Source organism: Ursus arctos, unplaced genomic scaffold (genome assembly GCF_023065955.2).
Source record: "Ursus arctos isolate Adak ecotype North America unplaced genomic scaffold, UrsArc2.0 scaffold_25, whole genome shotgun sequence".
NCBI lineage: Eukaryota > Metazoa > Chordata > Mammalia > Carnivora > Ursidae > Ursus > Ursus arctos.
The window spans coordinates 25,913,028-25,923,896 of record NW_026622930.1 but is presented as its reverse complement, the minus strand read 5'-3'; the positions used below and the strand labels follow the sequence as shown (position 1 = coordinate 25,923,896).

Genomic DNA, 10,869 nt, shown 5'->3' with positions numbered 1-10,869 from the left:
AAATGCTTGGCTTACAGAACCCTATTTTGCCTTTTTAAAAATGTTAATTATTATGATTATGTTTTTATACACATTACATATAGCTTACATATTTATATATAAAATTGTATTAGCTCAAATAAACTTTATCCATCTGCAGTAAATTACATACAACCTTTTCTCTAATTTATCACAGATAATTTGCCATACTTTAAAACTGAAGAATATGGAATAATTTTTACCAATTCAGACAAAGAGATACTCAAGAGTAACAGAAAAATACACCTAAAATGGTTTCTGCTAGCATTTATTTGAGAAAATTTACACAAAAATCCCCAATCCAACATTTACAAGTGAATCTATAGAAACCCCACATGCCTCTTTCCATTAAACAAACAGAAAAATGGCTTACGATAGGAGTTTATGACAATGGTACAACAGTGCTTAAACTGTATCATTCCTATCTATGTTATATAGACTGTGTTGAAAAGGCTCAAAACGGAGGAAAGCAGATAAAATCCCCATTTTTAAAGCTGATTTACTCTTTGCACTAGCCTTCTAACAAAGGCAAATAATTTTTACTTTTTCGATAAAATCAAGGTGTAATTATCAATGAACTTTAAACCAAAAGCACAAATGTCTGAGTTGGTATTTTTGGCATGAGAGTAAAAGGGAACGACATGGAAAAAATCCCAGCTGTTTCACAAAGTCACATTCGGGAACAAAAACATCAGTCAAAGAAAATATTCTCCTATCTTCTTCTTTGCCATTTTGTCAAAACAGAAGAATATAACCGAGTGAAGAACTTTCATTGCTTCTGAAAAAGGGGAAAGGCACCAGTCAGAAGTGTGAGTTTCTTATTCAGCTAATGGTACAGAACAAAATTTGACCTTTAGACCTCTAAGAATGGATCTGACCCACAAATTCGGTTATTCTCTTCCCTACTTGGATGTATCCTCTGTCATGTAGTATACGTAATACCACAGGTGGACTTTCTCAACATCCACTGTCCTTATGGTGAGGATTTGGCCTCCAGGTTCTCAGAAGCCGTACCTATCAATTCCTACCAGCAGATGGCAATGTTGCACAAATTAATGGAAGAACCACTCTGCCACACCAGAAAAATTCACAAAAGAAGAGGGGGAAAAAGGGCTTCTGGGTTCACAGCAGCTGGAACATTCACAGAACAGCCTGAGATTTTTAACAACATAACTCAATAACTCACTCCCTCTTCTACTTTTGTATTTTACCCTGGTCATCACAGCAGTGTTCTCTGTTAATTCTAATGCACTGCTTCTTAACTGCAAGCTATATACCCTAAGTCCTGTAATTCTTGCCACTATGAGACAAAGCCCGGTAACAGTCAGCAGGGGTTAAAAGAGATTACAGAAAGGACAGACTCCTATCCACTTATCTGGGCGAAATGGAGAAAATTTCAAGTGACAGTTTTCGTAACTGTTCACAAACATGGTCACTTGTATCCATACCTTCTCTTACTTAATGGCCTTTAGGCACCTTATATTCCCACAGCAATTCTTGGCTTTGCTTTCGCAAAATGCATTTTCAAGTATTTACTCTATTCATAATCCTCCCAGATGTGTTTTTTTTTATGCCCCATATGTCTTAATTTGCTAGACGGAACACAAGGGCAGGAATTAAGTCAGCAACTGGCCACATAAGAAGAGTTGGTAAATTTTACTTATATTTTTCTTACTAGAAGTTATGTTAAAAATTCAAGCAACCACATATCTGACAAAGGATTTATATCTAGGATATATAGGGAACTCTCAAAACTTAGTAGAAAAAACAAGCTAATTAGAAAGTGGGCAAAAAGGATAGGAAAAGATATTTCACTAACAGGGATATATAAATGATAACTAAGCACGTGAAAAGATGTTCAACATCATTTGCCATTAGGAAAATGCAAATTAAAACCATAAGGAGGCATTACTAGACACACCTATAAGAATGACAAAAATAAAAAATAATAACAATAGCAAATACTGGTGAGGATTCGGAAAAATTGGATTGGTCACAAGTTGCTGGTGGGAAGGTAAAATGGCAGTTACTCCGGAAAAAGAGTAGGATGGTTTCTTAGAAAAATAAACACGTGCTTACAGTACAACCCAGCAATTGCCCTCTTGGGCATTTATCCCAGAGAAATGAGAATTTATGTTCACATGAAAACCTGTACATGAATGTTCACAGCAGCTTTAGCAGAAATGGCCAAAAACTGACAATGACCCCAATGTCCTTCGATGGGGGAATGGGTAAACAAACTGTGGTACATCCATACCATGAAATACTACTGAGGATTGCAAAGGAGCAAGCTATTGGTAAGATGCAACAACGTGGGTGGATTTCAAGGGAATTATGCTGAGTTTTAAAAGCCAATCTCAAAAGGTTACTATATGATTCCATTTATAAAACATTCTTGAAATGACAAAATTAGAAATGGAGAACAGATCAGTGGTTGCCAGAGTTGGGGTTTTGGGAAAAAGAAGGGAGGTGGCTGTGGTTCTAAAAAGGTAGTAGTACAGGGATACGAGAGTTGGACTGTTCTGCATCTTGTGGTGGTGATCACACAAATCTACACCTGCTAAAATTGCACAGAACTAAACACACATAAATACACAAAAGAGGTTCAGGCAGTTGAGCACAAATATTTTAATTCTCTAAAATGAAGTCCTCTTTAAGAGTTATGTACAGTTCAAAGCTCATTTCTATGACGTGTCCCATCTATCACCCTTTTAAGAGACATAAATTTATGAAAGGGTATCACCAGAAGCTACCTAAAATTTTCAGCTAAGGGTCAAGAGAAAGTGAAGTGTGTTTTCACACAGAAATCCAAAGAGGACAATCAGAATGAAACAAGCTCAACATGGTCATACAAACCTTGGGAAAGGAACTAAAGTGGTGAAGCCCAAGCTGGTGAGAGAGTAGGAAAAGGAAAGAAAACATGGTTCAAACAGATCACAGGAGGAAACCCAGTACCAATGCTGGCTTTGGCATTATATCTAGGTAACCCCTATTTTTTGTCATAGGTAACTCCAATAATAGTCCTATTGTTGCAAAACCAGTCCAAATGCTACCAAGTTAAAAAGAAGTCCCTCATTGACTTGTTGGGTGTAGGTGGTAACCCCTGTCCTCCCACACCAAAAGAGATCAGTTCTGGCAAGAAAGCTCCAATGTGCCTTGATGGTGCTGTTAGTAGGATGCCTTAGGTCAGACACGTCCGAGTGATGTTCAGCTGGCTGAGATAAAGGTGGGAGGAAACTGGGCCTTATTACTCAATCAACTTCTTGGCCTTGAAGAAGCGACGCAGGTAGAAGACCTGCCAGGTGGCTAGTCCAATGAGGCAGAACATTGAAAAGATGCTGAAGTACAGGACCCGAGTGTTTGTTGACTCTAAAAAAACAAAAGTGTTATAAGGCAATGAAGTGAGGCTCAGCAGGCTACACAGTGGCCGGGGGGGGGGGGGGAGGCAATTAATTAACTTCCCTCAGTCCCTACGCCTGACAGTAGGATTTTGGATTGTTTTTTCTTAAAATTTCACTCTTCTATATATAAATGTTAAAAATTACAAAGATTAGTACTATCAGTTTGATACACAATAAGCTGAGAATATGGTCAACTGCCTATCACAGAAATTTCTATTCTCTTGAAAATCTAACAAAGCTAATTTACCTGGAGAAGCAACAACACTGAAGTAAATGATCATCCCATCATCCCATTCCCCCATCCCCATTTGGCAAAACTGAAAAAAGAGCTCTGTCTCCTTTATGAAGAAACAAGAGCTGCCTTCCCCTCACCATTGGTATCTCGCATCTCTTCCTCTCGTTTCTTCATGTAGGCAAAATCATTAACGATGGACTCTGAAAGGTCTTCTAAGCGTCGGAGCTCCACCTCTAAAGGTTTGAGCTTCTCGACCTTGGCAATCTGGAAAAGAAAGGAATTATGAACCCACTCCTTGAAAAAATTGCTCTGGTCTAGAACATAAGGCAACAGACGAGTCTTTCACCAAGCCCGGGGCACTTGGCTGGCTCAGTTGGTAGAGTATGTGACTCTTTATCTCAGGGTTGCGGGTTTCGGCCCCACGTTGGGGTGTACAGAGATTACTTAAAAGTAAGATAAAATTTAAAAGTTTCACCAAACTTAAAATGTCTTCTGCTATCATTCTAACATATTTTAAAATTTGGGCTTCTGCCCTTCCCCACAAACTGTTCATGTGTTTCCATCTCAGACTTTGATACTTTAATTTTGATTAAAACCTCCTTGGAAGTACTGTAATATGGTAGGCTATAAAGTAAAATATGTTATTTTCCTAAGATTTCTGATTTTAATAAAGCACTTTACTTTGCCCTTCCACTCATGTCCAAGAAAGAAACAATATTATCAGCATAAGTGTGAGAGTCATATTAGACATAATTTTAAAAGAAAACCCTCCAAATTCCCAATAGACAAATGCACAGGAATGAGAGAGTATATGTAACTACAGCATTAAGATAATAACTGAAACTATAAAATGAGAGAATTCTGATTTGCTCCTTTAAATCCCACAACAGCTTTAGGGTTTATATCAGAGCTCCAGAGCCCAGATGAATCCTAGCTTTGCCAAGAACAAAAAACAACAACAACAAAAAACCCACTGCATTTTTTGTTTTTAGAATTACATAGCCAGTTATCGAAAGAAATCTCCAAGGACTTCCTTGTATGCTAAGGAATGAAGGATGTGAGAAAGAAATGAACTGTTTTCCTTTCTCAACCTAGACCACTGTGAAACCTCCAAGAGTATCTAGTAACTAAAGGCAGATATGACAAAAGCAAGGATTTCATTATTCTATTTTTGTTTTTTCCTATCAATCTTAGATTATGATTGGCTTTTAAAATGAGGATATACCACCAGAGTTTTCTAGATCTTAAAACTCATATACCAGTTGCTCTTAAATCTTTCCCACATAGAGAATTTATCAAAAATTCTTTTTCTAGAGGCTCCTGGTGGCTCAGTCGGTTAAGCGGCTGCCTTTGGCTCAGGTCATGAACCTGGGGTCCTGGGATCGAGCCCCACGTCAGGCTCCCTGCTCAGTAAGGATCCTTTTTCTGCCTTTCCCTCTGCCCCCCTGCTTGTTCTCTCTCTCACTCTCTATCTCAAATAAATAAAATCTTAAAAAAATTATTTTTCTATATCTGCTTTAACTCACTATTTATTGTATGTTCTCTATAGAACTCCCTACTTTTTCTTCTCTTTTGTCCAATTCACCTTCTTTGTTCTTTTTCAGTTAATGTTAACAGCAGTTAATGTGGAATGAACAGGGAGAGTTTAAGGGTGTTCTTATGTTCTCTTTGCTCATTTATATTCCTCACTGAACATGTGAAGTTATTTAAAATAGAAGTTATGTGGGGCACCTGGGTAGCTCAGATGATTAGGCATCTGCCTTAGGCTCAGGTCGTGATCTCCAGGTCCTGGGACTGAGCCCCATGTTGGGATCCCAGCTCAGCGAGGAGTTTGCTTCTCCCTCTCCATCTGTCTCTCCCCCTGCCTGTGCTCTCTCTGCCTCTTTCTCTCTCAAATGAATAAATAAAATCTTTAAAAAAAAATAGGGGCGCCTGGGTGGCGCAGTCCTTTAAGCGTCTGCCTTCGGCTCAGGGCGTGATCCCAGCGTTCTGGGTTCGAGCCCTACATCAGGCTCCTCCACTAGGAGCCTGCTTCCTCTTCTCCCACTTCCCCTGCTTGTGTTCCCTCTTTCGCTGGCTGTCTCTCTCTGTCAAATAAATAAATAAAAATATTGAAAAAAAATCTTTAAAAAATAAAAATAAAAGTTATTTAAAATAAAACTAGAAATTGCTGTTAGGATGGAGATATAAAAATTAAATTTATATTTAAAGAAGGTACATAAAATGTGATGAATTTGCAATGATCCACCTAAGTTTTCTTTCACCGGATGTACATTTTCTTACATTTGTAAAATGTTGGCTAGAGTTAATGGCATGACTGACAGCTACAAACAGAATGAAGCTAACTGACTACAACATTTAACTAACGGTTAATGTATTTAGATAACTCCCCAGCTTAATGCCCAAATGCCAAATTTTGTTACTAATCTAGAATACATATCTGTTGATCTCATATAGAGCCACAGAGCAAAGAAATTCCCCAGGGAAAAGATATCACTACAAGACATATATAATAAACTCAACTCTAGTCTATCTAACATTTTCCCTCCTGGTTTATACTTTCATCTCCAAAGCTTCCTGAATGAGATAGTATAAAAGCAAATGGCATACAATTTCTTTAGCGATAAATGATTTAAGGCTCTCTAAATAGAAACTTGCAAAAAGAACTGGAAGTGAAACCATGGCCATGCCTCTGCCAGTTGAAAATATATTTTTAAAAATATTTAATGTATTTATTTGACAGAGAGCACAAGCGAGCACACAAGCACAAGCAGGCGGAGCTGCAGGCAGAGGGAGAGGGAGAAGCAGACTCCCCACTGAGCAGGGAGCCCAGCGCCAGGCTCCATCCCAGGACTCTGGGATCATGACCTGAGCCAAAGGCAGAAGCTTAACGACTGAGCCACCCAGGCGCCCCTGAAAATATTCTTTTAAAAAATTACTTTGAAGACTACTTTCTAACCCTCCCCACCCTTTTTGTTAAATGACAATAGGCCAAATGCCCGAAAAATCAAATAAATTTGGTATTGATGATGGCCTTTGTAGATTATAGACCAAAAATCCTGCTCCCAATCCTTTTCTTTTCTGATGTTTCATTTATTTTTTAGTTGTACAAGCAACACATAAACATGTTCTCTCGCTAAAAATTTAAACTATTCAGAAGCAAAGGGAACAAAAACAAAAAGCCCACCTTCACATAGTGCCTCAATTTCTACATCCACACATTCCTTTTCAGAGGTAACCATGGTTATGAATTTGCTGTATATCTTTCTAGACCTCGCTAGAAGATACACACTATTTATGCTTTTGCGTGCATATAAATATACACAGAAACGTACAATTAAAAATATATTTATAAATTGGGGTCCTTCTGTACACATTGTTCTATGGCTTGCTTTTTCTCATTTAATAAGATCTTTCCAAAAATTTCAGTGCTTATAGATTCACCTCATTCTTCTTAACTGCTGCCCAGGATTCCATACTGCATATAGGCCACTGTTTACTTAATCATTCAATTCCCCAACTCCTTTTCCAGTATAGGTCCTACTCCGAACTCTTTAAGCTCTATTCATAACCAAACAGCCCAATTTCCATTCTCCAAGTTGATGTTATTTCCTCAATGAAATTCCTTACTCAACCCTGTCCTTAATTTGCTAAATTATTTTTAGCCTTCAATGAGTGGGATGAAGATCTCTTTCCCTAAAACACATCTCTGCCTAACAAATACCTTTATTAACTTGATATTAATTTTAAATCTAGGAAACTTAAAGAATTGCCAAGAGACTAAAACAATGTTGAAAACCAACTTTCTATTCCAACCATCTAACACATCCTGGATACTCAATGGAAAATAATAATAATAATGGATATATATTTAATCTAAACCTAGAGATTAAAAAAATGTACAAAGCGGTCTTAAAAAAAAAAAAAGAAAGAAACATTTGAAGACTCTAACAATGCTTTCTTGAGTAGTTACTGTGTAAGGTATGAAGATAAATGATGATCTCTGCTCCTAAGAAGCTCACAGTCTGGTGGGGAGGCTCATATAAAAAGCTATAACCATAGCATAAGACATTATGTATTAACTTCTACAACAAAGATACATATTAAAAGTGAAAAGGAAAAAAAGTAGCACAAGATTAATCATAGTTGCAAGGATAAAGGAAAGCTTAACAGGAAGTGGGTGAGGTCTCAAATTATGCAGGATTTTGAAAGAGATGAGGGAGAAAGGCATTCAAAGCTGAGAACTTGCAAACCAAAACATGGAGGGAGGAAACTGTAGGCCGTGTTTAGACGGTACATAGTCTGATGTGCATATGTATGTGGGGGGGGGCACTTGTGTCAACACACATACATGCTTGGGGGAGGGTGGTCGATAATAACATATAAGGCTCAAAAGTTAGGGTGGAGCTCAACAGAGGAAGAGGATAAGAAGGTAGTATAATGAATTAGACCTATCAGTATATATCCATAATGTGTATGTATTTTATACCTTGTAATCTGGCTTAACTTTCATAACCCTATATAAGGTGATTATTATCCCTAAATTTTTCAGATCAGGAAATTAAAATTCAAAGTGTTAAATAACTTGCCCAGGTTCTCAGAGCTTGGTGGAGCTGAGACAGGAATCCCAGTCTAAGTTTACATTTTATTCTGAAGGTACTAAAAATTTGATGAAGGAAACTAGCAGACTACACTAAGTTTTTTTCTGGATCAAAGGTGAAGTGATCAAGCTATATTAGGCCACAAAGATCTGGGTAAGTTGTCCAGTTTATTAGTCAAACTTTCCTGGTTTCATACTGCTATTATTCTAATTTTTAGAGACTAACAGAGTAAAAATTTTAAGCAAATTATCATCACTATGCTCAGGAAGACCCTCTTTGCTTGCCCAGGACTCAGTATTGAATGAATATCATCAAGACTTTTATCACTGTCAGCACAAAAAGATAACTAGAACACCTGTATCAAAATCCCCACCGACTGTTGTTCTGCTCTTCTGAATGTCTGATTTAATGTTCAAAGTGTAAGAATGTGAAATTATACATGTTTCATGACGGCAGGCCATTATTCCAGTCTACTTCTCTCTTCTTAGGCTGGAATACATACATATGTATGTATTTTGCCAACAGCTTGATCAAAGCAAAGCCTACTTGACAATGTCATGTACCACAGGTTCTCCACTAGAGGGTAGCATTCCCCTTGTAAGCTGCATTTTAGCCATTCAATAAAGACTTTTAGATCTACATGGGACCTCATTTTACAAACGAAACCGAAGATTCCATAGTTATCAAGTACTCTGGGTGAAAGAACAGGACTGGCAGAACCACAGTCTCTTGAATCCCTACCCAAGGTCACCAAAGCATTTATTCAGCATCAAAACTCCAAAGCTCTGCTGCTCTAAGATGCAAGCAAAACCGTACAACTTCCAGAAGCATATCCACTCAGTGTACCCAAACCCTAGCTCTCTTTCAAGCCTTAACCGTGACGCGTTCTTTAACCACTTCTGTCCACACGGACTCCCTCTTTCCTAAAGTCCTACAGCACTTAGACTGTGCCACAAAATTAACAATCATACATTGTCATATTCACATTGTTTTGATTTTTATCCTTTTCCCCCCACACTAGTTTGGCCCTTGAACTCAAGGAAATTAATACAACGTATACTTCGTATAGCATTCCCACTCAATGCCTTGTTCAAAGGAGCCAACTTTGGGCCTCTGTTGGTCCCCCGAAGAAAGGCTTCCTCAGAGCACACTCTGTGCCTACTTTCACCCACTGCCCAGGAGAAAGCCCTCCCTACCACACTATCACTCTCATCTGCAGTGGTGGGGACTGCTTGGAAAAGCTACAAGTCAGCAAGCCTTTTCCTGCGTATGTACGACACCTCCAAAAAACTACGAAATTACCCTTTTTAAGCCATATCCAAATCTTCCACTCCCCTAGTGGTGATTTGAACCTAGAATTCAGAGTCATGTGTAACTGCACCAAGGAAAGGTTTTAACTCTGAAAAACTGCTTCTTAAAACACACATGTGAAACCGATGTCTAGAGAATCGCTAGATTGTTTTCCTTGGTGGAGCACTGAGACTCAAGAGAAGCTTCTTATGGTAAGCCAAATTCAGTCAAATTGCTGTTACCTCCACACTCCCCACCACAGCCCCCAAAATTTTAGAAGCACAGCAGTAAGAGTGAAGATCATCTACTCTACGCAATCAAGAAAAAGAAGGCCAACCTATAGCCAAGGACAAGTCTACTTGTGTGGGGAGGTATGTGAATCACAGACCTCTTCACAGAAGCTCAAAAGGTCAAGAATGTGTCAAAATAAGGCCAGATAAATCTGCCAATTTTAGGGCTATCTGAAATTGAACATGATCCTATTTACTCTGTCATAGTTTACAGAAAGGGTAGGAGAAGGGAGCCAAAATCTACTGAACTAACCAAACTATGTTCAGGTGCCTTGCCCATTATGTTATTTCATTTAACTCATGTTGAGAAAAGGACTTTGGATCTAGTATGCAGAACCAGAGCGCCTCCTTCCCGAGGGCAATCCAAAAAGTAGAACTTTTGAATAGTCTTCAGCTGTTGCTCCAACAAGGGCGACTATGTTTTTGGTAGACATGTTGATAGCAAATGACATACTAATAGAACCCACAGGCACAACAAAATTTTAGTTGTACTGAAAATGCTGACATCGCCATCAAGAAGGGACATATACAGCCCCAGAGTGGGAGTATGTGTCAGATAGCTCCTTTTTTGTGGGATAGTTGTTGCCTTCATTTCCACAACTGCAGGATTAGACAATTAGTCCTCACAAGCAGCTGCTCTAGTTCACAGACCACAAACTCAAAAAAAAAAAAAAAAAAAAAAAAGGCTCAATTCACGTACTGATTCTATAAAGATGCCTCTCCCCCAATGGGCAAAAGACAGTGGTGAAAGGTCCTTAAAATTCAACAGAGGGAATCACAAGTGCTTTATTTCTGAGGACGTAAGCATTCCGAACTCTAACGAATTCAAACTGCAAGACTCTATGCTTCTTTACAATAGGACAACCATGCTAGCTTCTAAATATCATCTTACATTTGTATTGTTTACATAGCAATTCCACATGAACTGATTAAGTAAATCCTCTATAACAATTTAGTAGGTATTGTAGTACTCTGTCCAGCTACTGAAACACGGACTACTATTCAATTTTACAAAACCACAAGGGATTTCAGAA

General features: G+C 38.3%; 1 protein-coding gene across 1 annotated transcript in view; it reads right to left on the bottom strand.

Annotated features, from left to right (window-relative positions):
- Positions 1–270: 270 nt before the first annotated feature.
- Positions 271–10,869, bottom strand: part of TMED10 (transmembrane p24 trafficking protein 10) — a 37,194-nt gene continuing 26,595 nt past the window's right edge. Inside the window, exons 4-5 of the mRNA XM_026519479.4 lie at positions 3,792–3,918; positions 271–3,387 (exon numbers count right to left, since the gene is read on the bottom strand). Of these exons, the coding sequence (XP_026375264.1) occupies positions 3,266–3,387; positions 3,792–3,918 (249 nt within the window). The 3' untranslated portion in view covers positions 271–3,265. The remainder of the gene's footprint in view (positions 3,388–3,791; positions 3,919–10,869) is intronic.